General features: G+C 46.7%; 2 protein-coding genes across 17 annotated transcripts in view; one reads left to right on the top strand and one right to left on the bottom strand.

Moving 5' to 3' along the window:
- Window positions 1–19,938, bottom strand: part of SPIDR (scaffold protein involved in DNA repair) — a 1,058,688-nt gene extending 1,038,750 nt beyond the window's left edge. For 6 of the 7 annotated variants that reach the window (XM_056521841.1, XM_056521842.1, XM_056521843.1 and 3 more), the window contains exon 1: window positions 19,513–19,938. In XM_056521841.1, coding sequence (XP_056377816.1) covers window positions 19,513–19,527 — 15 coding nt within the window. In that variant the 5' untranslated portion in view covers window positions 19,528–19,938. Of the gene's footprint in view, window positions 1–19,468 lie in introns of all 7 variants that reach the window. The other variant, XM_056521845.1, reaches the window with a different exon arrangement.
- Window positions 1–26,446, top strand: part of LOC130274049 (ethanolaminephosphotransferase 1-like) — a 400,414-nt gene that overhangs the window by 146,041 nt on the left and 227,927 nt on the right. For 3 of the 10 annotated variants that reach the window (XM_056521864.1, XM_056521855.1, XM_056521852.1), the window contains exon 1: window positions 20,088–20,415. The exons of 3 other annotated variants lie outside the window; for them this stretch is intronic. The gene's annotated coding sequence lies outside the window, so the exon portion shown is untranslated. Of the gene's footprint in view, window positions 1–11,837; window positions 11,859–19,370; window positions 19,458–19,991; window positions 20,067–20,087; window positions 20,416–26,446 lie in introns of those variants that run through there. 4 more of the 10 variants (XM_056521875.1, XM_056521870.1, XM_056521861.1 and 1 more) reach the window with 4 other exon arrangements.

The following is a 26,446-nucleotide window of genomic DNA, read 5'->3' as shown; positions in this document are numbered from 1 at the left end:
TTTTTTTTACACTCTATTAGGACTTTTAGAAGGAATAATTTGATTCCTCATACAGATCAATAGAGTTCTATTGAACTCCATTGATCTGTGTGCTCTGCAATCCACTGATAGACACTAGTCCAGCCAGGCTTTATCAATGACAGAGCCACGGACTCAAGATCGGAGCCCACTCCATACACTCCTCTGAGCGCCGCAGTGCTTGTCGGGGGCTTTCAGATCCGGCCCTGCTTGCCCAAAGCAGGGCTAAGGGCCTGAAAAATTAATCTGCCCAGTGCCCAGAACTGCATGTCCAGGGCATCGGGCGACAGGAATTCCACATCCTTTATCTGTTAATAGAGTCTGCCTGAAGAAACTCTACTATCACAATGCCAGTCACTGGAATAAAAAGTGATCAAAAAGTCACATAGAATATCAATCATAGATCAGTAAGATGGATTATAACCAGGCACCACTGGGTGTTACCATGTGTATACTGAGGGCTCCAATCACCTCACTTAATCCAGCATTCAAAAGAGTAATTCACTCAGGTGCATAACTGAGAGAATGTGCTGTGCAGGCTTGAAATATGCATTTATTTCACTCCAGCAGGAGCCTTTAGTCATGCAGCTCTTATCACAGTAAGTTCACAGCGGTGCAAGGAAAGCTCACATCCACGCCAGGGGTGACAACGTTTCAAGGGCCTCTGCCACCTTTGTAAAGACCATAAGTGTCAACCCACCACCACCACCACCACATTAAATACACCACAGTTATAATTCTGCAATAAAACAACATATATACAATATCATATCATGTTTGTGTTACAATATAGTACAGGAAAAGCAAAACTGCAAAAACTAAAAAATGTAATCGATCCAATGCGGCTGCAATGCATTTAGCATTTGTATCCAAAAGACCTCATACCTGTTCACTTTTAACTCCTATTCCTTCTCATACCATCCATCTTTTGTACTGCTTAAAAAAAAAAATTTCAAAAAAAAAAATTTAAAATGATCGCAACAACATGCTGCACCGTACTAGTAATCATGTCCTCCAAGTATTCGGTGGTATACCAAAAGGACAAATAATCAGGAGTAAATGAATATGCAGTACTGAAGAAGAATAGAGAGATCATGATAGGAAAATTCGTAGATACAAACAAAGGGAAACAGAATAAATCGGGAAAGAGGTTGATAAGATACCTTACGGAAAATCTTAGAAAGAACAATACAGGAAATGTCAAAACAGAAAGTAAAAATGTGGTAACTTATCAATCCACATATGATGGTCACGCAAATCTTATCAGAGAGACTATAAATAAATATTGGATTATAAATAATATGTTAAGGGCCGATGATGGGCAGTTTACAGAACGTCCCAAATATTATTATATATATATATATATATATATATATATATATATATATATATATATATATATATATAGATATATATAGATATATATATATATATAGATATAGATATAGATAGATAGAAAAGGCCAATGCATCACAAATCACCTGATCCAGGCAGACGTCAAAAAGAACAAAATAGACAAACATTTTTAAAAGCAAAATGTCATGCTACTTTCCCCTGTAAGGCATGTAAGAGCTGTTCAGGAATTACCGTATATACTCGAGTATAAGCCGACCCGAGTATAAGCCGAGACCCCTAATTTGAACCCAAAATCCCAGGAAAAGTTATTGACTCGAGTATAAGCCTAGGGTGGGAAATACCTCATCCCCCCATGTAATCATCCAGACCCGTCATTAACATCCTCATCATCATCCCCTTGTCATCATCCCACACATCCCCCCTTCATCATCCCCTTATCATCCCACACATCCCCCCTTCATCATCCCCTTGTCATCATCCCACACATCCCCCCTTCATCATCCCCTTATCATCCCACACATCCCCCCTTAATCATCCCCTTATCATCCCGCACATCCCCCCTTCATCATCCCCTTATCATCCCACACATCCCCCCTTCATCATCCCCTTGTAATCATCCCACACCCCCCCTTCATCATCCCCACCCCCCTTCATCATCCTCTTCTCATCATTCGCCCTCAGTGGTCTTCAACCTGCGGACCTCCAGAGGTTTCAAAACTACAACTCCCAGCAAGCCCGGGCAGCCATCGGCTGTCCGGGCTTGCTGGGAGTTGTAGTTTTGAAATCTCCGGAGGTCCGCAGGTTGAAGACCACTGCGGCCTTCAACATCATCCAGCCCCCTCTCACCCCCTTTAGTTCTGAGTACTCACCTCCGCTCGGCGCTGGTCCGGTCCTGCAGGGCTGTCCGGAGAGGAGGTGGTCCGGTGAGGAGGTGGTCCGGGCTGCTATCTTCACCGGGGGCGCCTCTTCTCCGCGCTTCCGGCCCGGAATAGAGGCGTTGCCTTGACAATGACGCAGAAGTACGTTGGCAATGAACGCACCTCTGCGTCGTTGTCACGGCAACGTGACTATTCTGAGGCCGGGCCCGAAGCGCTTAGAAGAGGCCTCCCCGGTGAAGATAGCAGCCCGGAACCACTATCCCACCGGACCACCTCCTCTCCGGACAGTCCTGCAGCACCGGACCAGCGCCGAGCGGAGGTGAGTATTCAGAACTAAAGGGGGTGAGAGGGGGCTGGATGATGTTGAAGGCCGCAGTGGTTTTCAACCTGCGGGCCTCCGGAGGTTTCAAAACTACAACTCCCAGCAAGCCCGGACAGCCGATGGCTGCCCGGGCTTGCTGGGAGATGTAGTTTTGAAACCTCTGGAAGTCCGCAGGTTGAAGACCACTGCGGGTGGGGGAGTTCACTCGAGTATAAGCCGAGGGGGGTGTTTTCAGCACGAAAAATCGTGCTGAAAAACTCGGCTTATACTCGAGTATATACGGTATATGGTATACACATCCTGTGTACAGCTGATATCTACCGCCATATGGTCCTGTATATAATCACTTATATTGTATACATATTCTTTATAATATAGTGGTCTGTATATAGTGGTTTTATTCAGTACAGTATGGCGGTATTATCCAGTTATTGTGTGGTGGTATATATTTACTCCTTGTATACCAGTATTATTGGTCATGGAAATTTACCTACGTTAAAGTGTTTCTTACATATATAAATTTAAATTTTATTGTGTGTGGGATTTGGGTGGAATAGGAGCTTGGCAGAAGATTGACGAGCTGCAGAGCCTAGCAGGGGCCCTAGCCGTTTTTTTGGTCCTGGGGCCCCGAGTGTTGTCAGTCCGCTCCTGGGGGGAGGGGAGGGAGGGGGTGTAATTAAGGGGGGTGCGTGTGTGTGTGTGTGTGGGGGGGGGGGGGGTGCCAAACAAAGGGTCCGCCCCGGGTGCCAAATGCTCTAGGTACGCCCCTGGCTATGAGGATTTTCTCCTACTCTGGACAGTTCCTGACATGAAAAGAGGTGGCAGCAGAGAGCACTGTGATCAGACTGGGAAGAATTACAAAACCTCCTCTGGAACATACAGCAGCTGATAAGATTTTTAAACAGAAATAATTGTAAAATCTGTATAACTTTCTGACACTAGTTGATTTGAAAAAAATTTTTTCTCAAAAGTACCCCTTTAAAGTGAAGGGAGACCAGATTCCAGCAAATGTACATAGATCTAGTACTCAGCAAGTGGAAATATGCAGATTTGCAGAAAATGACCAAAAATGTTGCCTTGCCCTAAATTTGAAATATCTAAAAGGCCATTAGCTGTCAGAGTATGCTGGGAGCTGTAGTAGGGAAACAGCTGGAGGCACACTGGGTGGGAGATGGTGAGTTAGGGTAAAAAGACATCAGGCTAAAGGGTTTTAATTAAAGGTAAGACTTTCAAGAAATAAGAGTCCATTAATTATTATATTCAACCTTTTCCAAAAATATTTAGTTCTTGGAAGATGTGAGCGCTGGTTACAACAGGTTTAATGAGTATTTCACCAGGAGAAAGCAATGCAAGTCCTAGCCAGTTACATGCTACTATAATGACATTTATTCTAGGATATCCATAAGTCTGGGTTATCTTTCTGCTCATTTTCCCAGTTCACTAAAGGATCTCGTGAGTGAAGGAAATGCTGAAAATTAGCAGAATAAGAGACTGAAAATCACATCAGAGAAACCGATATTGACAACATATACATTAAAGAAAATCTTCATCTATACAAAATGAGCAATGGAGGGATTTGCTGTTTTCTCTGTTGTGTACACATTTGCATATCATATATTGTTCTGTTCCAGGAATAGCTCTCACTCAGCGCCATTTACAAAGCTCCGCTAATCCCCTTCTGCAGCAAACATGTCATTTTTCCAATGTAATAAACTGGAAATGTATCGTTTATTGCTTCAAGATGGAAGATGCAGGTATGACTCCTTACACGCTTTTCATGGAGAAACATACAGTATACAGTAGCTCACAAGTGTGTGTTTATTTTAGAATATTTTAGGAATTGCTGAAGTATAAAATTTCTAACCTAAATCTATTGAAGTAATGTCATTTATACAGAGGCATGCAAAGTTCTTTCTGTTGAACTGCGTTTAGGGTTGCCACTAGTGATGAGCAGCAGGGGCCATAGTCAAATTTGCGATATTTCGCAAATATATTGGTGAATATTCGTCCTATGTTCGCGAATTTCGCATATTCATTCACTTTTTTCCATGCGAAATTCGTATAGTGCGCATGCGCGATTATATAGTGAAGGGGTGGACAACTTTCCTATTGGTTGCTAGGGATGTTGCTAACCTCTGACAACTGTATTTGCATCCTTCTCATTGGCCCACAAGCTAAAAGAAGGGAGGGATCAGTGTCCTCTGGAAGTGCCGATATTCGCCAATATTCGCATATTCGCATATACAAAATATTCGTGCTCCACACCAAATCACACAGTAAACAATATTGAAGCCTTCTTTGGACCACAATCTGGAAGCAGGGAGGGATGATCACTTTTTATTATACAGTACACATCATTGTGATGTGTTCTTTGAAGAAAAAAAATATTCATCATAATGAATGTATAGCGCTGTATTCTAAATATTCGCAAAATCGCGAAGTGCCGATATTCGCGGTAAAAATTTGCAATCAGAATATTCACGCTCAACACTAGTTGCCCCCTTTCTTGCAAAAAATACCGGCCATGCTAATTTGCAGAATTAATTATGTGAGTGACATCACAGGACACACATACGTGGGGGAAATTTGTCCTATTCTGACCCCATAACTTTTTTATTTCTCCTTATACATGGATGTATGAGGCTCATTTTTAGCACCCCAATCTGTAGTTTTAAAATGTACCCTTTCTGTTTTTGCTTTTTTTTAATCAAATTTGGGAGTTGCAGTTAGTTATTAAGTACAACTCCCAGCATGCCCTGATACAGCCTGTGACTCAGCAGCTGCCCCAAATGAAAACTGCAACTCCCAGCATGTGGGACTATATAGTAGTATATAGTATAGGTCAGTGTTTCCCTACCAGGAGTGCCTCCAGCTGTTGCAAAACTACAACTCCCAGCATGCCCGGACAGTCAACTGCTGTATTTCATGCACACTGTATTGGTCTGCATTATAATGAAAAATACATATATACACACACATATATATATATATAATAAAATCTAAAAATCGGTAGGGAACCGGCACTGTAAGGTTGGACTTCAAGTCCTAGGTGGGTGCTCAGCTTCAACAGGTTCAAACTCCAAACCTTCCAACGTAAAATCCAAAGAAGGAAGCGGCACTCCAAATTGCAAAAAGCAGTGTGTTTATTCACCCATCAAGTCAATGCGACGTTTCAGCCTCACAATGATAGGGGATAAGATGTCTGATCGCGGGAGGCCCGCTTGGAGGTTTCCAAAACTGGAGAAGCAGCTCCCGCATAGAATGTGGGTGCTATAGGGAGATCGCGGGGGGGGTCCCAGCGGCGGGCCCCCCAAGATCAGACATCTTATCCCCTATCCTTTGGGGGATAAAATGTTTTTGCCCGGAATACCCCTTTAATGTAACTAAGGCGCACAGGCTCAGCTTAAAAGTAAAAAATGTTGTGACTTGCTTACCAAAAAAATTAACACATTTAGGTATGTAAAAATGGTGCGGAGCTACGACAGTTATTTCCTGGGACAGTGGCAAAGCAATCTTGAAAAAGCATACCAGTAATACCAGTGGTTTTCGAACCTGTGTACCGTGAGGGCAAGACAGATGTGTCATGCAAGTCCAGTGGGAAAGATGGCAAAATTCCTACAGTGGGTCCTAGCTTCAGGGGGGGAAATCTGCCCAACAGGGAGAAAACTAACTAAAGGGGTTCTATATAGTGGGACAAACTACCTACAGGGGGTCTTACATATAGAGGGCAAACTACCTACAGGGGGTCTTACATATAGAGGGCAAACTACCTACTAGTCTTACATATAGGGAGCAACTACCTACAGGGGATTCTTACTTATAGGGGGTAGACTACCTTCCCTTGGCATCCTACACACAGGGGGCAAACTACCTCCTACACCTGGGAGGGGGCAATATCTACAGGGGGGGAAACTAAATGGGGGACGGTTTGCTCCACAGTAAAAAATGTTACCACACCAGAGCTGTGCCCAGAGCGGAAAAAGGTTGTGAAACACTGTTCTATACGTTTGGTCTTCTCAAAGATAAGTATGCATTAAATATGGGGGAACTGAAAAGGTGTCACAGGTAATCAGGTCCCAATAAGGCTATGTGGTCTTTTAGAGGAGGTGGTCTTTTGAATAGGTTTTACTGTATACACAGATAACTATTCAAATGCTTCAATATGCTATGTTATGTGAGGGATGTTCGAAAAGTTTTAGCACTTTAATATTTCAGTCGGGGGGGGGGGGGAGTAGTAATCGGTCGTGTCTTAGCATGTCATGTGACTTTACATCGCAAAAGCGTGATGTCATTTGCCTTGAAATAAATTAAGTTTAAAAAAAAGTGAAAACTTTTTGAACTTTTCTCATATACAAATGGAAATTTACTAAGCCAAATGTGCTATGTATTTGTTGGAAATGCACCAAACAAAAGTGAAGTATGTGATGGGCACCACATTTCATATACATCTTAGACCTTTTTATCTATATCTCTAAAGCAGCCTTGGGATGGGGTGGTGGGGGTCAATGCTTCTACATGTACATGGGAGCGACTACCAGACAGATTAAAGCCATTGTTTTATTTCAATAAAAACATGGAGCGGAATGATTTGTGATTAATGTAGATGTTATGAAGGTCTCGGAAGGGAAGTAAATGGCTGATGTGTAGTTATATACCGTATATACTCGAGTATAAGCCGACCCGAGTATAAGCCGAGACCCCTAATTTCAACCCAAAATCCCAGGAAAAGTTATTGACTCGAGTATAAGCCTAGGGTGGGAAATACCTCATCCCCCCGTCATCATCCAGACCCGTCATTAACATCCTCATCATCATCCCCTTGTCATCATCCCACACATCCCCCCTTCATCATCCCCTTATCATCCCACACATCCCCCCTTCATCATCCCCTTATCATCCCACACATCCCCCCTTCATCATCCCCTTGTAATCATCCCACACCCCCCCCTTCATCATCCCCACCCCCCTTCATCATCCCCACCCCCCTTCATCATCCCCACCCCCCCCCCCCCCTTCATCATCCTCTTCTCATCATTCGCCCTCAGTGGTCTTCAACCTGCGGACCTCCAGAGGTTTCAAAACTACAACTCCCAGCAAGCCCGGGCAGCCATCGGCTGTCCGGGCTTGCTGGGAGTTGTAGTTTTGAAACCTCCGGAGGTCCGCAGGTTGAAGACCACTGCGGCCTTCAACATCATCCAGCCCCCTCTCACCCCCTTTAGTTCTGAGTACTCACCTCCGCTCGGCGCTGGTCCGGTCCTGCAGGGCTGTCCGGAGAGGAGGTGGTCCGGTGAGGAGGTGGTCCGGGCTGCTATCTTCACCGGGGGCGCCTCTTCTCCGCGCTTCCGGCCCGGAATAGAGGCGTTGCCTTGACAATGACGCAGAAGTACGTTGGCAATGAACGCACCTCTGCGTCGTTGTCACGGCAACGTGACTATTCTGAGGCCGGGCCCGAAGCGCTTAGAAGAGGCCTCCCCGGTGAAGATAGCAGCCCGGAACCAGTATCCCACCGGACGACCTCCTCTCCGGACAGTCCTGCAGGACCGGACCAGTGCCGAGCGGAGGTGAGTACTCAGAACTAAAGGGGGTGAGAGGGGGCTGGATGATGTTGAAGGCCACAGTGGTCTTCAACCTGCGGACCTCCGGAGGTTTCAAAACTACAACTCCCAGCAAGCCCGGACAGCCGATGGCTGCCCGGGCTTGCTGGGAGATGTAGTTTTGAAACCTCTGGAAGTCCGCAGGTTGAAGACCACTGCGGGTGGGGGAGTTCACTCGAGTATAAGACGAGGGGGGTGTTTTCAGCACGAAAAATCGTGCTGAAAAACTCGGCTTATACTCGAGTATATACGGTATTAAGGGTAACAAAACTGTTCATCCTATGAAAGGCACGACCTTCCCTGTTAAGGGTTGGTACTCCTGTAACACATAGCAGGTAATTAATTTGATTAAATGCCGTGAGGGCAGGTGTACATCAGTCAAACATCTCAACCGATTAAAATGAGATTGCATGAACACACAGCACTATTAGAAATTATCTTTAAAAAAAAAAAAACATGAGGGGAATATAGAAAGAAAGAGTGAAAAGTTTGGTGAGACAAGCTTAGCTAAGCATTTCTGTGAAAAGGATCACCAAAGTAGTGATAGAAGATGGATGATATTAGAAGGAATAGGAGTTAACAGGTACAGAAAAATGTCATGCAGTGTGAGGTCTTTTGGAAAAAAAAGGCTGAACACATTGCAGCGGCACAGGATCAATAAAATTTGTAATTTTGCTATTCCCGTTCTATATTGTAAGACATCACACGATATGATGTTGTATATATGTTGTTTTATTGCAGAATTAGAAATCTTGCGAGAACTGTGATGTATTTAATGTGGTGGTGGGTTGACACCTATGGACTTGGGGGCAGAAGCCATTGAAATGACGTCACCGCTGGCGTGGATGTGAACTTTCCTTGCTCTGCTGTGAAATTGCTGTGATAAGAGCTGCAAGACTAAAGGCTCCTGCTGGAGTGAAATAAATGCATATTTCAAGCCTACACAGCCTACAGACTCTAAGTTATGCACATGGGTGAATAGGTTTTATATACTGTTTTGTATTGTCTGAAGAGAAACTTTCTATAAAAATCATGAAGTAAGCAAGTGATATTTGTTCCGTGTATTACTCTTTTGAATGCTGCAAAAAGTCACATACACCCAAATGTGGTACTGACAAAAACTACAAATCATGGATCAAAACAGCAGCGTATAAAAATAAATTAAAGTTGTGGGGGTCAGAATAGGGCAATTTTAAAGGAGTTTTGCAGTGTAAGAAACTATCCAAAGTGTCTGAACATGGTGTTCCAACCACAGAGACCCCCGTGATCTCCTGGCCCAGCTCTCTCTATGCACAGAGCACAGATTTGTGTAGGGGTTGACACAGAAACAGAAAAGAACAATCTTAACTTCAGAAGCTCATAAGTACTGAAAGGATTAAGATTTTTTTTAAAGAAGTAATTTACAAATCTGTAAAACTTTCTGGAGCCAGTTGATTTATAAAAAAAAAAAAAAAAAAAAAAAAAAAAAGTTTTTTCCCCTGATAACCCCTTTAAGGACACAGCAACTTTTGGCCTTAACACCTTAAGGACCATGGACGTGTATACACGTCCAGGCAGGATGCACGTTCCCCCATTAGGATGGTTCTCGTGGGTGCTGCCCAGTGCACCCACGAGATTGCGGCAGGGACTCGGCTGTAACACACAGCCGGGACCCTGCCACACTGCCGAGACCGAAGTAAACTTCGGTCCTGGCAGTTTAACCCTTACAGCCGCGGTCGGAAGCGACCACGAGCTGTAAGGAGTTTTGGCAGAGGGAGGGGGCTCCCTCTGTCTCTCTCCTGTAGCACCCCGCATCGATCGTCTTTACAAGGACCCCCAGGTCTGCCAGAGGCACGTTATGATATGCTGCCTGCTAGTGTAAAACTAGCAGGAAGCATATATATGCAATGCTTTGGAATACTAGGTATTCCAAAGCATAAAAAAAGTGAAAAAATGTAAAATAAATAAAAGTGTATGAAAACAATAAGTATAAAAAATGGAAAAAAAAGACACATTTATAAAAACACATTTTTTTTTATAAATATAATGAAAAATAAAAATCTATAATGTGTAGGATAACACGGCGCACATCCGCAGCATATTACGTGCTGCGGATGCCCGCCAACAGTCACAATAATGAGCTCCCTGCTGCGGCTTGGTAGCTCTGTGTGTCCACTCATAGCGGCAGATTTCCCGGCGGCAGTCATGAGCTGACACACTGAGCTACCCAGCCACAGCAGTGATCTAACCCCTTGTGATTGCTGGGGGGCATCTGCGGAGTGAAATATGCTGCGGATGTGCTGCATGTGACCCTACACTGCGTCCCGTTCATACTGCGATTCTGCAGTGTAAGAGGTATCTGTCAGCATCAGGTCAAAAAGAGTGATGCTGACGTATACTGTAGCAGCTCCATTTATTTCTGAATGAGACTACTACAGTATACCGTATATACTCGAGTATAAGCCGACCCGAGTATAAGCCGAGACCCCTAATTTTAACCCAAAATCCCAGGAAAAGTTATTGACTCGAGTATAAGCCTAGGGTGGGAAATACCTCATCCCCCCCTGTCATCATCCAGACCCGTCATTAACATCCTCATCATCCCCTTGTCATCATCCCACACATCCCCCCTTCATCATCCCCTTGTCATCATCCCACACATCCCCTTATCCCACACATCCCCCCTTCATCATCCCCTTGTCATCATCCCACACATCCCCTTATCCCACACATCCCCCCTTCATCATCCCCTTGTCATCATCCCACACATCCCCCCTTCATCATCCCCTTGTCATCATCCCACACATCCCCTTATCATCCCACACATCCCCCCTTCATCATCCCCTTGTAATCATCCCACACCCCCCCCCCTTCATCATCCCCACCCCCCTTCATCATCCCCACACCCCCCCCCCCCCCCTTCATCATCCTCTTCTCATCATTCGCCCTCAGTGGTCTTCAACCTGCGGACCTCCAGAGGTTTCAAAACTACAACTCCCAGCAAGCCCGGGCAGCCATCGGCTGTCCGGGCTTGCTGGGAGTTGTAGTTTTGAAACCTCCGGAGGTCCGCAGGTTGAAGACCACTGCGGCCTTCAACATGCGGACCTCCAGAGGTTTCAAAACTACAACTCCCAGCAAGCCCGGGCAGCCATCGGCTGTCCGGGCTTGCTGGGAGTTGTAGTTTTGAAACCTCCGGAGGTCCGCAGGTTGAAGACCACTGCGGCCTTCAACATGCGGACCTCCAGAGGTTTCAAAACTACAACTCCCAGCAAGCCCGGGCAGCCATCGGCTGTCCGGGCTTGCTGGGAGTTGTAGTTTTGAAACCTCCGGAGGTCCGCAGGTTGAAGACCACTGCGGCCTTCAACATCATCCAGCCCCCCTCTCACCCCCTTTAGTTCTGAGTACTCACCTCCGCTCGGCGCTGGTCCGGTCCTGCAGGGCTGTCCGGTAAGGAGGTGGTCCGGTGAGGAGGTGGTCCGGGCTGCTATCTTCACCGGGGGCGCCTCTTCTCCGCGCTTCCGGCCCGGAATAGAGCCGTTGCCTTGACAGCGACGTATCTGCGTCGCTGTCAAGGCAACGTGACTATTCTGAGGCCGGGCCGGAAGCGCTTAGAAGAGGCCTCCCCGGTGAAGATAGCAGCCCGGACCACCTCCTCACCGGACCACCTCCTTACCGGACAGCCCTGCAGGACCGGACCAGCGCCGAGCGGAGGTGAGTACTCAGAACTAAAGGGGGTGAGAGGGGGCTGGATGATGTTGAAGGCCGCAGTGGTCTTCAACCTGCGGACCTCCGGAGGTTTCAAAACTACAACTCCCAGCAAGCCCGGACAGCCGATGGCTGCCCGGGCTTGCTGGGAGTTGTAGTTTTGAAACCTCTGGAGGTCCGCATGTTGAAGACCACTGCGGGTGGGGGAGTTCACTCGAGTATAAGCCGAGGGGGGTGTTTTCAGCACGAAAAATCGTGCTGAAAAACTCGGCCTATACTCGAGTATATACGGTACATTGGCATCCCTTTTTTGACATGACAACGGACACCTATACAGCAGAAACCCAGTATGAATGGGGACTATTCATACAATGATGCCCTGAAAGCCAAAAGGGGGCTCCTCTCCTTCTTGGTCCTACCAGGCGATCAGGCAACCAGATATGGCCAAAGTAGGGGTACTGCCCAGCCTGGGACGAACAGGGTGATAAAATATGGGGCGTATTTCCTCCATTTCAAAAGCGACGTACCAAAATGATGTCCCACAAATAATTTTTTATTTTTTCCACTGGCTCAACGTACTCACTTTTGCCCTAGGTGAATACTTTAGGGGGTGTAGTTTCGAAAATGGGGTCACTTCTGGGGGTGCGGTATTGTTCTGACAACTAGAATGCTTTGAAAGATTTAGTGCAGCGTATAATGATATCCTGAAAGCCAAATGGTGCTCCTCTCCTTTTGGGTCCCACCATGTGGCCATGCAACCAAATATGGTCTAAGCGGGGGTATTACTGAACATGGGACGAACAGCGTAATAAAATATGGGGCTCATTTTCTACTTTTCAGATGCACTGCACAAAAAATATGTCCCACAAATAATGCATTTGTGAAACAAAAAAAAAATTTAAATGTTTCCACTGACAGTCCTTTTTGTGTGGCTGGAATGGATACAAAGTACTCACTTTTGGTCTAGATGAATACTTTAGGGGGTGTAGTTTCCAAAATGGGGTTCCTTGTGGGGGTTCTGTATGGTTCTGACAGCTAAAACCCTTTGCAGGCATGAAGTGCGGCCTATAATCCATTCGGCCTAAAATGATGCCCTGAAAGCCAAATGGTGCTCCTCTCCTTCTGGGTCCTACCACGCGGCCAAGGAACCAAATATGGCCTAAGCGGGGGTAGTTTCAAACACGGGCCGAGCAGCTTAATAAAATATAGGGTGCATTTCTTGCAATATCAGAAGTGATGTACAAAAAATATGCTCCACAAATGATGCATTTGTGAAAAAAATGCAAATATCGAATTTTTAACACTGACTTTTTAATAATTCCTGCCAAAAAACCTATGGTGTTAAAATACTCACTGTACCCCCTTGCGAATCCCTTGAGAGTTCTAGTTTTTAAAATGGGGTCATTTGGGGGGGGGGGGGGGGGTTCCAATGTTCTACCACCTTCAAATTTCTGCAAACCTTGCATAGCACATAAAAAAAGATGTACTTTTCAAATGTTCAAGTTAATTACTTTCTAACCGAGCCTCTTCATTACCCTCCTTCTGCGCCGCTTGGGAGCGGGAGTTGGGGACTAGCCTTACCCCTGCCCAATGGTCTAAATGCTTTCACCTCACCCATAAATCAACCATAGCAACAAAAGCTCAGGAAACAAATTATAAAATCCTATCACGTTGGTACCGGTTCCCATCACAGCTTCATCAATGGTACCCTCTGGTCCCGGACACTTGCTGGCGATGTGGTGGCTCACCTGGAACCATGGCCCACGTTTGGTGGGGTTGCCCGACGCTTTCTTCCTTTTGGGCCTCTGTCATGGGCCTATCCTTTGGATAGGGGATAAGATGTCTAAGCGCTAGAGTACCCCTTTAACCTGTTCAGGACGCCGGGCGTATGCATACGCCCTGCATCCCGAGTCCTTAAGGACGTGGGGGGTATGCATACGCCCGTGGGAATTCTGGTCCCCGCCGCTAGCCGGTTGGGGACCGGAATGCCTGCTGAAATCATTCAGCAGGCATCCCGGCACATCGCCCAGGGGGGTCCTGAGACCCCCCCCCCCCCCATGTCGGCGATCGCAAAAAATCGCATGTCAATTCAGACATGTGATTTTCTGCCATTCCAGGCTGATCGGGTCTCTGGTGACCCGATCACCCGGAAAATAGAGATGATCAGAGCTGTCAGGGACAGCCCCGATCATCCTGAGGGCTAGGATTGAGGTTGCAGTGCTGCGATCTCCTCCTATCCCCTACCATTGGTCAGAACTGATTCTGACCAATGGCACAGCAGGACAGTGGGTTGCCATGGCAACCCCCATTCTGCCCACCCCTGGATGTCGAGGGGAACATGGACAGAAGATGGAGGCCGGTACCTGGAGGAGAAGATGCCTGGGGACCCCCCGATCTTCGCTGGAGACTGCTGGATCCTGGCTCAGGTAGGGAAACTACGGTGGGGGGGATTGAAAGAGAAAGTAAAGTGATCTTTACTGTGGCAACCACTAGGAAGGCCAAACTGCAACTCCCAGCATGCCCAGACAGCCAAAGGCATGCTGGGAGTTGTAGTTTTGCAACATCTGGAGGGTCACAGTTTGGAGACCACTGTTACAATGGTGCCCAAACGGTAGCCCTCCAGATGTTGCCAAACTACAACTATCAGCATGCCTGGAATGCCCAGGCATGCTGGGAGTTGTAGTTCTGTAACATCTGTCCCTTTAAATTTAGCAATTTTCATGACATTTTTGAAAATTGCTGCTCTACTTTGAAGCCCTCTAATTTAAAAAAAAAAAAGCAAAAATATGTCCATTTTATGATGCCAACATAAAGTGGACATATTGTATTTGTGAATAAACACAAAATTTATTGGGAATATCCATTTTCCTTACAAGCAGAGAGCTTCAAAGTTAGAAAAATGCAATATTTTCATGAAATTTGGGGATTTTTCACCAAAAAAGGATGCAAGTAACGCCGAAAATTTACCACCAAAATAAAATAGAATATGTCACGAAAAAACAATCTCAGAATCAGAATATTCGGTAAAAGCGTTTTCGCGTTATTAATTTGTAACGTTACGGTGGTCAGAATTGCGAAAAATGGCTCAGTCCTTAAGGTGAAAAAGGGCTGCGTCCTTAAGGGGTTAAAGGGGTACTCCGCCCCTAGACATCTTATCCCCTATCCAAAGGATAGGGGATAAGATGTCAGATCGCCGGGGTCCTGCTGCTGAGGACCCCGGGGATCGCTGCTGCAGCACCCCGCTATCATTACTGCGCAGAGCGAGATCGCTCTGCACGTAATGACGGGCAATACTGGGGCCGGAGCATCGTTACGTCACGGCTCCGCCCCTCGCGACATCACAGCCCGCCCCCGTCAATACAAGTCTATGGGAGGGGGTGTGGCGGTTGTCACGCCCCCTGCCATAGACTTGCATTAAGGGGATGTCATGAGGGGCGGAGCCATGACGTCACGCTGCTCCGGCCCCTGTATCGCCCGTCATTACGCACAGAGAGAACTCGCTCTTTGCAGTAATGATGGCGGGGTGCCGCAGTGGCAATCCCCGGGGTCCCCAGCAGCGGGACCGCGGCGATGTAACATCTTATCCCCTATCCTTTGGATAGGGGATAAGACCCCTTTAAGGACACAGCTAATTTTACTTTTTGTGTTTTCGTTTTTTCCTCCTCCCCTTCTAAAAATCATAACCCTTTGATATTTCCATCCACAGACCCATGTAAGGTTTTGTTTTTTGCGTGACCAATTGTACTTTGTAATGACATCACTAATTTTATAAAATGTAAACCAAACCCAAAACATTGTTATTTGAGTGAGGAAATTTAAAAGAAAAATGAAATTTTGCGCATTTTGGAGGGGTTTTTACATTGTACAGTAATAATGACATGTTTTCTTTATTCTGTAGGTCAAAATGAATAGCATGATACCCATGATTACCGTATATACTCGAGTATAAGCCGACCCGAGTATAAGCCGAGACCCCTAATTTCAACCCAAAATCCCAGGAAAAGTTATTGACTCGAGTATAAGCCTAGGGTGGGAAATACCTCATCCCCCCTGTCATCATCCAGACCCGTCATTAACATCCTCATCATCATCCCCTTGTCATCATCCCACACATCCCCCCTTCATCATCCCCTTATCATCCCACACATCCCCCCTTCATCATCCCCTTATCATCCCACACATCCCCCCTTCATCATCCCCTTATCATCCCACACATCCCCCCTTCATCATCCCTTTGTCATCATCCCACACATCCCCCCTTCATCATCCCTTATCATCCCACACATCCCCCCTTCATCATCCCCTTATCATCCCACACATCCCCCCTTCATCATCCCCTTGTAATCATCCCACACCCCCCCTTCATCATCCCCACCCCCCTTCATCATCCCTACACCCCCCCCTTCATCATCCTCTTCTCATCATTCGCCCTCAGTGGTCTTCAACCTGCGGACCTCCAGAGGTTTCAAAACTACAACTCCCAGCAAGCCCGGGCAGCCATCGGCTGTCCGGGCTTGCTGGGAGTTGTAGTTTTGAAACCTCCGGAGGTCCGCAGGTTGAAGACCACTGCGGCCTTCAACATCATCCAGCCCCCTCTCACCCCCTTTAGTTCTGAGTACTCACCTCCGCTCGGCGCTGGTCCGGTCCTGCAGGGCTGTCCGGAGAGGAGGTGGTCCGGTGAGGAGGTGGTCCGGGCTGCTATCTTCACCGGGCTGCTATCTTCACCGGGGGCGCCTCTTCTCCGCGCTTCCGGCCCGGAATAGAGGCGTTGCCTTGACAATGACGCAGAAGTACGTTGGCAATGAACGCACCTCTGCGTCGTTGTCACGGCAACGTGACTATTCTGAGGCCGGGCCCGAAGCGCTTAGAAGAGGCGCCCCCGGTGAAGATAGCAGCCCGGAACCACTATCCCACCGGACCACCTCCTCTCCGGACAGTCCTGCAGCACCGGACCAGCGCAGAGCGGAGGTGAGTATTCAGAACTAAAGGGGGTGAGAGGGGGCTGGATGATGTTGAAGGCCGCAGTGGTCTTCAACCTGCGGACCTCCGGAGGTTTCAAAACTACAACTCCCAGCAAGCCCGGACAGCCGATGGCTGCCCGGGCTTGCTGGGAGATGTAGTTTTGAAACCTCTGGAAGTCCGCAGGTTGAAGACCACTGCGGGTGGGGGAGTTCACTCGAGTATAAGCCGAGGGGGGTGTTTTCAGCACGAAAAATCGTGCTGAAAAACTCGGCTTATACTCGAGTATATACGGTACATACTTTTCTATAATTTTACTGCTTTAAAAAAACCAAAACTTTTTTCCCCCCAAAATAAGTATGTTTACAATTGCCCTATTTTGACCACCTATAACTTTCTCATTTTTCCATATACGAGGCTGTATGAGGGCACATTTGTTGCGCTGTGATCTGTAGGTTTTTTTGTATCACTTTTGCGTATATATGAGAGTATTTCATCGAATTTTAGCTTTTTTTTTTGGAATGTGATGTGACCAAAACACAGCAATTTTAGACTTTTTTTCCTGCCTTTCACCATATACTTTACATTAAATTTTTATAGTTCAGACATTTATGCACGCGGCAATACCAAATATGTTTATGACTTTTTGGGGGTGATATGGGAAAAAAGGGCGATTGACATTTTTATTGGGAGATTTTTTTTTTTCCTCCTGTGGGTAGCTCGATGTCAAACCAGAGAAGATGACGGCCGGAGCAGGTAAGGGGACCTCCAGCCACCATGTTGGATGATCAGATCCCAGCAGCAGTGTCGCGGGCAATCTGATCATCCTTCAAAGTGCCGCAGATGCCGTGATCTGTACTGATCCAGGCATCTGAGGAGTTAATGGCGGACATCAATTCAATAGCTGATGTCCGCCATTATCAGCAGGTCCCTGGCTGCTGATAGCAGCCAGGACCTGCTGTGCATGATGAGAGCACCCCTCCGGTGCTTGTGTCATGTACAGGACGTAAATGTTATTCCTGATGCGCTAAGTTCCAGCGCATCAGGACATACATTTACATCTGTTGTCCTTAAAGGGGTACTCAATTGGCCAGCATCAAACTAAACGTTCCTAGCGCTGTTTTTGTGCTGCGGAGGTCGGTCATGCCCCTTTGTGATTTCAAGGCCATGCCCCCTCAATGTAAGTCTAAGGTAGGGAGCGTATCATAAAGTGCATTGCGTTAAGACAAAAGCCTCCAATTTTATTTATTTTTTCTGTACATTTTATGGTAAAATGAATGGTATCATTACGAAGTACAGTGGTCCCTCAACATATCATGGTAATTGGTTCCAGGCGGACCATCGTTTGTTGAAATCATTTTTATGGACATTTATCAACGGGTTTAGTCAGGTTTTCTTTACTATAAATTGTCGCAAAATTGTCGCAACTGCGACTACGCGATTTTTCGTGCGACTTTTTGACTGGAAAGCGAGAAAAGCAAGTTTTCCAAAAATTAACTACGTAGTAATAATTTTAAAATGGACTACGGGTAGTTAGGTATTTATTAACTGCGACAGTCGCAACTGCACAAAAAAGAGTCGCAACAGGGTTAAAAATTGACTAAATTTACTCCAGCTCAAACATGGAGCAGAAAAAGCTACTACCAAAGTAAAAAAGGAAAAATTGCTTACGTGAATGAAAATTATCAACAGGCTGAAAGCAGTTGATAAATAAGTCACACATAAGCAAAAAAAAAAGTAAGGAAAAAATTACTAAAAAAAAGAATACATAAGCAAACATTGATAAATGTCCCTCTTTATGTGTAGGTATTCGTACCATAGATCATACTCACGTGTCCCTGCCGCTCCGACCCTTTAGTTTGCCGCTCCTCTGCTGCCGTATCATGACGTCACCGCTGCATTACGCAATCGCTCTCCGTCACCCCGTTGATGCTCGCACCGCCCCTATTGGACTACGGGGCAGCGTGAGTGGCGACAGAGAGCAACGGCACAGGGCAGCAGCAGGGACAAGTAAGTATACTTCAGCAGGGCACATTAAACGGCTATCCGGCGGCAGCTGAAGCAGTCAGCCCTGCCGGATAGCTGTTTTTGCAATGGCCCCGGCACACAGAAGCATCTTATGTTGATGCTGCCTTCAACATACAATGGTCTCTGAGAGTCATGTCAGGGCTATTGTATGTCAGTGGACTACTGTACAATTGGTCACGCATAAAACAAGTCCTTAAATGGCTGTGAATGGAATAACAAAAAGTTGTGGCTCTTAAAAGGTGTTTAGGAAAAACAAACACAAAAATGTCACTTGGCTGTGCTCAGGACCAAAATATGCAGTGTCCCTGAAGGGTTAAAAAAAAAAAAAAAAACCCTGTGAACACAGATAGGACATGTAGTGACACGATAGACACTTCTGTGTCAGTCACTTATCTCATATAGGTCACCTATTGCCCAGACAGTTCAGGTATTTATTTCTGGAGTAACCCTTTAGCTGCCATAAAGCAATGCTTATTTATATAAACGCCAGCGCAGTTACTGCTATAGCCTGGACTTCCAATAGAAGACATGACAAGTTGTCAACGGCCCTGAGGAGATTTCTTCCTATAACAGCTATAGTTAACCCACTATACATAAAACAGGGCGCTATAATAAGAGGTAACCCTCACACGGTGAAGGCCGGGACACGACTGCGGAAGTACCAAAGCGTTACCTTCCCGAGTAGCATGGCGACCACATGAGCGGCGCTGAAGTTATGAGCTCTGTGTCTCCCTTCCGTAGCCTCGGGTCACCCAGCACTCGGTCGTTCTTGATCTCTGGCGCCCACATCCAATCTCCACTTCTGATTGGTCAGCTGCTGCCGGGAAACGGGCCAATAGGAAAATGGGAATGCACTGTGTCATGCGGCTGCGTGACGTCACGCTGCATTTCAATGGGTGGTTGTTGTTGCTGAGAAGTTTAGAAAGTCACCATAACAACAGTGATATTCCTATGAGTTTTCACAGCATTCATGAGTTAGATTAGGGCAGTGTTTCCCGACCAAAGAGCTTCCCGAACCTCCCAGCATGGCCGGACATCCAACGGCTTCTACAGCATTCATGAGGCTCTCTTCCTTCAGGCAGGGCAGTGTTTTCCACCAGAGCGCCTCAAGCTGTTACAAAACTACAACTCCCGGCATGCCCAGACAGCCAACAGCTGTCCAGGCATGCTGGGTGTTGTAGTTTTGCCACAGTTGGAGGCACCCTGGTTGAGAACCACTGGGATAGGGTAGGTTCGCAATACGTATATGCCCCCGTTTGTCGTATCCATTGGCATCCCGCCGAAAACAAGATGTCGGACTGTTAATGAGAGAAGCTGACTCCATTTGATGTCCAGGGCCAAACACAGTTGCCTAGTGGCTGTTTCAAAGTTCGTTCGGCCATAGAAAGCAATGGGGTCAGCAGCTACCCTTAACAGTATGCGTCGACATCCAGCGTTCAGCAGGATGTCGACAGATACTGCAAAAAGTAACAAATACACAGAAGTGGTACCGATAAAAACTAAGTAGTACAATAGCACACAAATGTAAAGATGTCCAGGCAGCTTGAAGCACCCTGGTTGGAAACACTGGGACAGGGTAGGTTCACAATACATTCCTGCCCCTGTTTGTCGTATCCATTGACATACAGCTGAAAACAGGATACTGACATATAGTGTAAATGACAGAGGCGGACCCAATTGCTTTCTATGGCCGAACCGAGTCACCTGGTTTCTTATTTCAAAGTGCAAATTTTTTTTTGCTTAAAGGAGAAATGCAGCAGAAAACTTTTAAGTTCCCCTGTGACCGGGGCTGCAAAAACTTAAAAAAAAAACAAAAAAAAAAAAACCTTTTAACTCACCTTCCTACGTTCCCCCATTGCCTCGGTATCGGCGTCCCATTCCTCCGGCGCTGCTCGGCTCCTTGCTTCTTAGGCTCAGTACCTCACACTACGGTCAGCGTATCGCCGGTCGCAGCAATACTGTCGCTGACTGCAGTGTGACGTTCCGAGCCTAAGAAGCAAGGAGCCGAGCAGCATCGGAGGAATGGGACGCTGATATCGACACAACGGGGGAATGTAGGAAGGTGAGTTAAAGTTTTTTTTTTTTTAGTTTTTGTAGCCCGCGCACAGGGAAACTTAAAAGTTTTCCACTGCATTTCTCCTTTAACCCCTTAAGGACTGAGCCCTTTTTCACCCTAAGGACTCAACAATTTTTTGCAATTCTGACCACTGTCACTTTAAACATTAATAACTCTGGAATGCTTTTAGTTATCATTCTGATTCCGAGATTGTTTTTTCGTGACGTATTCTACTTTAACATGGTGGTAAAATTTGTTGGTAACTTGCATCCTTTCTTGGTGAAAAATCCCAAAATTTGATGAAAAATTTTAAAATTTAGCATTTTCTAACTTTGAAGCTCTCTGCTTGTAAGGAAAATGGATATTCCAAATATTTTTTTTTTTATTCACATATACAATATGTCTACTTTATGTTTGCATCATAAAGTTGACATGTTTTTACTTTTGGAAGACACCAGAGGGCTTCAAAGTTCAGCAGCAATTTTCCAATTTTTCACAAAATTTTGAAACTCGCTTTTTTTCAGGGACCAGTTCAGGTTTGAAGTGGATTTGAAGGATCTTCATATTAGAAATACCCCATAAAAGACCCCATTATAAAAACTGCACCCCCAAAGTATTCAAAATGACATTCAGTCAGCGTTTTAACCCTTTAGGTGTTTCACAGGAATAGCAGCAAAGTGAAGGAGAAAATTCACAATCTTCATTTTTTACACTCGCATGTTCTTGTAGACCCAATTTTTGAATTTTTGCAAGGGGTAAAAAGGAGAAAATTTTTACTTGTATTTGAAACCTAATTTCTCTCGAGTAAGGATATACCTCATATGTCTATGTTAATTGTTCGGCGGGCGCAGTAGAGGGCTCAGAAGGGAAGGAGCGACAAATGGTTTTTGGGGGGCATGTCACATTTAGGAAGCCCCTATGGTGCCAGAACAGCAAAAAAAAACACATGGCATACCATTTTGGAAACTAGACCCCTCGGGGAACATAACAAGGGGTAAAGTGAACCTTAATACCCCACAGGTGATTCACGACTTTTGCATATGTAAAAAAAAAAAAAAATTCCCTAAAATGCTTGGTTTCCCAAAAGTTTTACATTTTTAAAAAGGGTAATAGCAGAAAATACCCCCCAAAATTTGAAGCCCAATTTCTCCCGATTCAGAAAACACCCCATATTGGGGTGAGAAGTGCTCTGCTGGCGCACTACATGTCTCAGAAGAGAAGGAGTCACATTTGGCTTTTTTGAAGCAAATTTTGCTCTGGGGGCATTCCGCATTTAGGAAGCCCCTATGGTGCCAGGACAGCAAAAAACCCCACATGGCATACCATTTTGGAAACTAGACCCCTCGGGGAACGTAACAAGGGGTAATGTGAACCTTAATACCCCACAGGGGTTTCACAACTTTTGCATATGTAAAAAAAAAAAAAAAAAATTACCTAAAATGCTTGGTTTCCCAAAAAATTTACATTTTTTCAAAGGGTTAAAGCAGAAAATACCCCCCAAAATTTGAAGCCCAATTTCTCCGGATTCATAAAACACCCCAAATGGGGGTGAAAAGTGCTCTGCTGGCGCACTACAGGTCTCAGAAGAGAAGGAGTCACATTTGGCTTTTTTGAAGGAAATTTTGCTCTGGGGGCATGCCGCATTTAGGAAGCCCCTATGGTGCCAGGATAGCAAAAAAAAAACACATGGCATACTATTTTGGAAACTAGACCCCTTGGGGAACGTAACAAGGGGTAAAGTGAACCTTAATACCCCACAGGGGTTTCACAACTTTTGCATATGTAAAAAAAAAAAAAAGTTTACCTAAAATGCTTGGTTTCCCAAAAAATTTACATTTTTTCAAAGGGTTAAAGCAGAAAATACCCCCCAAAATTTGAAGCACAATTTCTCCCGATTCAGAAAACACCCCATATGGGGGTGAAAAGTGCTCTGCTGGCGCACTACAGGTCTCAGAAGAGAAGGAGTCACATTTGGCTTTTTGAAAACAAATTTTGCTCTGGGGGCATGCCGCATTTAGGAAGCCCCTATGGTGCCAGAACAGCAAAAAAAAACACATGGCATACCATTTTGGAAACTAGACCCCTCGGGGAACGTAACAAGGGGTTAAGTGAACCTTAATACCCCACAGGTGTTTCACGACTTTTGCATATGTAAAAAAAAATGTTTTTTTTTTACCTAAAATGCCTCTTTTCCCAAAAATTTTACATTTTTAAAAAGGGTAAAAGCAGCAAATACCCCCCAAAATTTGTAACACAATTTCTACCGAGTACGGTGATACCCCATATGTGGCCCTAAACTGTTGCCTTGAAATACGACAGGGCTCCAAAGTGAGAGCGCCATGTGCATTTGAGGCCTAAATTAGGGACTTGCATAGGGGTGGACATAGGGGTATTCTACGCCAGTGATTCCCAAACAGGGTGCCTCCAGCTGTTGTAAAACTCCCAGCATGCCTTGACAGTCCGTGGCTATCTGGCAATACTGGGAGTAGTTGTTTTGCAACAGCTGGAGGCTCCGTTTTGGAAAAAGTGGCGTACCAGACGTTTTTCATTTTTATTGGGGAGGGAGGGGGCTGTGTAGGGGTATGTGTATATGTAGTGTTTTTTACTTTTTATTTTATTGTGTGTTAGTGTAGTGTAGTGTTTTTAGGGTACAGTCGCACGGGCGGGGGTTCACAGTAGTTTCTCGCTGGCAGTTTGAGCTGCGGCAGAAAATTTGCTGCAGCTCAAACTTGCAGCCGGATACTTACTGTAATCCTCCGCCCATGTGAGTGTACCCTGTACGTTCACATTGGGGGGGTGGAACATCCAGCTGTTGCAAAACTACAACTCCCAGCATGTACGGTCTATCAGTGCATGCTGGGAGTTGTAGTTTTGCAACCGCTGGAGGCTCCGTTTTGGAAACAGTTGCGTACCAGACGTTTTTCATTTTTATTGGGGAGGGGGGTTGTATAGGGGTATGTGTCTACAAAATGTGTTTTTTACTTTTTATTGTGTGTTAGTGTAGTGTTTTTAGGGTACAGTCGCATGGGCGGGGGGTTCACAGTAGTTTCTCGCTGGCAGTTTGAGCTGCGGCAGAAAATTAGCTGCAGCTCAAACTTGCAGCCGGATACTTACTGTAATCCTCCACCCATGTGAGTGTACCCTGTACGTTCACATTGGGGGGGGGGGAGAAACATCCAGCTGTTGCATAACTACAAGACCCAGCATGCCCTTCCGCTGTCCGTACATGATGGGAGTTGTAGTTTTGCAACAGCTGGAGGCACACTGGTTGTGAAACACCGAGTTTCGTAACAAACTCAGTGTTTTGCAACCAGTGTGCCTTCAGCTGTTGCAAAAGCTACAACCCCCAGCATGTACGGACAGCGGAAGGGCATGCTGGATCTTGTAGTTATGCAACAGCTGGAGGCATACTACTTTGGCTGGGGATGCTGGGGACTGTAGTTATGCAACAGCTGGAGACACACTGATTTGCTACATAACTCAGTGTGCCTTCAGCTGTTGCAAAACTACAACTCCCAGCAGTCACCGACAGCCAACGGGCATGCTGGGAGTTGTAGTTATGCAACCAGCAGATGCACTACTACAACTCCCAGCATGCACTTTAGCTGTTTGTGCAAGCTGGGAGTTGTAGTTCCACAACAGCTGAAGGTACACTTTTCCATAGAAAAAATGTGCCTCCAGCTGTTGCAAAACTACAAGTCCCAGCATGCCCATAAGGGCATGCTGGGAGTTAGTTGTGGTGGTCTGCCTCCTGCTGTTGCAAAACTACAGCTCCCAGCATGCCCTTTTTGCATGCTGGGAGCTGTTGCTAAGCAACAGCAGGAGGCTGTCACTCACCTCCAACGATCCAGCCGCATGAGGTCAGTCCCTCGTCGTCGTCGCCGCGGCCGTCGCTCCTGGGGCCCCGATCCCAACATTGATGCCGGGGATCGGGGTCCCCAGCACCTGGGGTGCACGTCCCACACCCGCTCACGTCCTCCGGAAGAGGGGCGGAGCGGGTTGCGGGAGTGACACCCGCAGCAGGCGCCCTGATTGGTCGGCCGGTAATCCGGCCGACGAATCAGGGCGATCGTGAGGTGGCACCAGTGCCACCTCACCCCTGCAGGCTCTGGCTGTTTCGGGGCCTTCTCCGACGGCCCCGAACAGCCTGTAATTCCGGGTCACTGGAGACCCGATTGACCCGGAATCTGCCACAGATCGCTGGACTGAATTGTCCATCGATCTGCGGCCATCGCCAACCTGGGGGGGCATAATGACCCCCCTGGGCGATATGCCCCGATGCCTGCTGAACGATTTCAGCAGGCATCGGGCACCGGCTCCCCTCCAGCTAGCGGCGGGGGGCCGGGATTTGACAGGACGTACTCAAACGTCCTGAGTCCTTAAGGACTCGGAAAAGGGGCCGTTTGAGTACGTCCTGCGTCCTTAACCCCTTAAGGACAATGGACGTACTCCTACGCCCCCGTTTCCAAGTCCTTAAGGACCGAGGACGTAGGAGTACGTCCTATCCATTCCAAGCCCCCCGCCGCTAGCCGGAGGGGAGCCGGTGCCCGATGCCTGCTGAAATCGTTCAGCAGGCATCGCGGCATAACGCCCAGGGGGTCATTATGCCCCCCCATGTCGGCGATCGCAGCGCATCGCTCGTCAATTCAGACGAGCGATGCGCTGCGATTCCGTTCCCCGCCGCTCGCCGGGCGGGGATCGGAGCCGGATGTCTGCTGATTTCTATCAGCAGACATCCCAGCAGTGTGCAGGAGGAGGTCCGGAGGACCTATACCTGCGATCGCTGAAGGACGCCGGTAACTACTTACCGGCGTTCTGCAGCGGTTCCGGGTCATCAGGGTCACGTGTGACCCTGTGACCCGGATATAGATGGTGACTGGTGGTGTAGTATACACCACCAATCACCATCCATGCTGTACTGGGGGCTGGCATTGTGGCCACCCCCCTCAGTACAGTTGTGATCGGGTGGCCAAAGTGGCCACACCAATCACATAGTAATGGGAGGGGATGGTGGGGGCTAGGAGCACGTTGCTCCGTTCTGCCCGCCATTCCACAGAGATCTGGTGTGCAGGATGGAGCCCCGTGCTGCCCACCATCCCCTGAGTCCAAAAAAAATGCCCCTTGCCCCCTTTCTGTGGCCCCTTGGCACAGAAATCGCCAGGGATAGCTTTAGATTAGGTAGGGACAGGTTAGGGTTAAAAAAAAAAAAAAAGTTTTTTTTTGTCTTTTTTTCAGCGTACCTCAGTGGGTGTCCGTGGGTCCGTAGCACCTTTAGCTGCGGACCCCGGCCCTGCTGGGTCGCTGTGGTCTGCTGCCAGCCTTTTTTTTTTGGCGCAGATCTTTTTTTTTCTTTTTTTCACTAAGCGTGTGTGCGGACCCTCTTAGTTATAAAAGAGCGGTCCGCCACCGTTTGTTAAAGTCCACCCGCCGCTGATCAGTCCCGTAGTACTGATCAGCGTTTTTTTTTTGTGTTGCCGGCGCTTTTTTTCGGGTTTTCTAGCGTGTTTTTGCACCCATAGGCGGTCCGTGCCACCAGTAGCAGTAGTACTGT

Source organism: Hyla sarda, chromosome 5, assembly GCF_029499605.1.
Source record: "Hyla sarda isolate aHylSar1 chromosome 5, aHylSar1.hap1, whole genome shotgun sequence".
Lineage (NCBI taxonomy): Eukaryota > Metazoa > Chordata > Amphibia > Anura > Hylidae > Hyla > Hyla sarda.
This window is presented reverse-complemented; position numbering and strand designations above follow the sequence as displayed.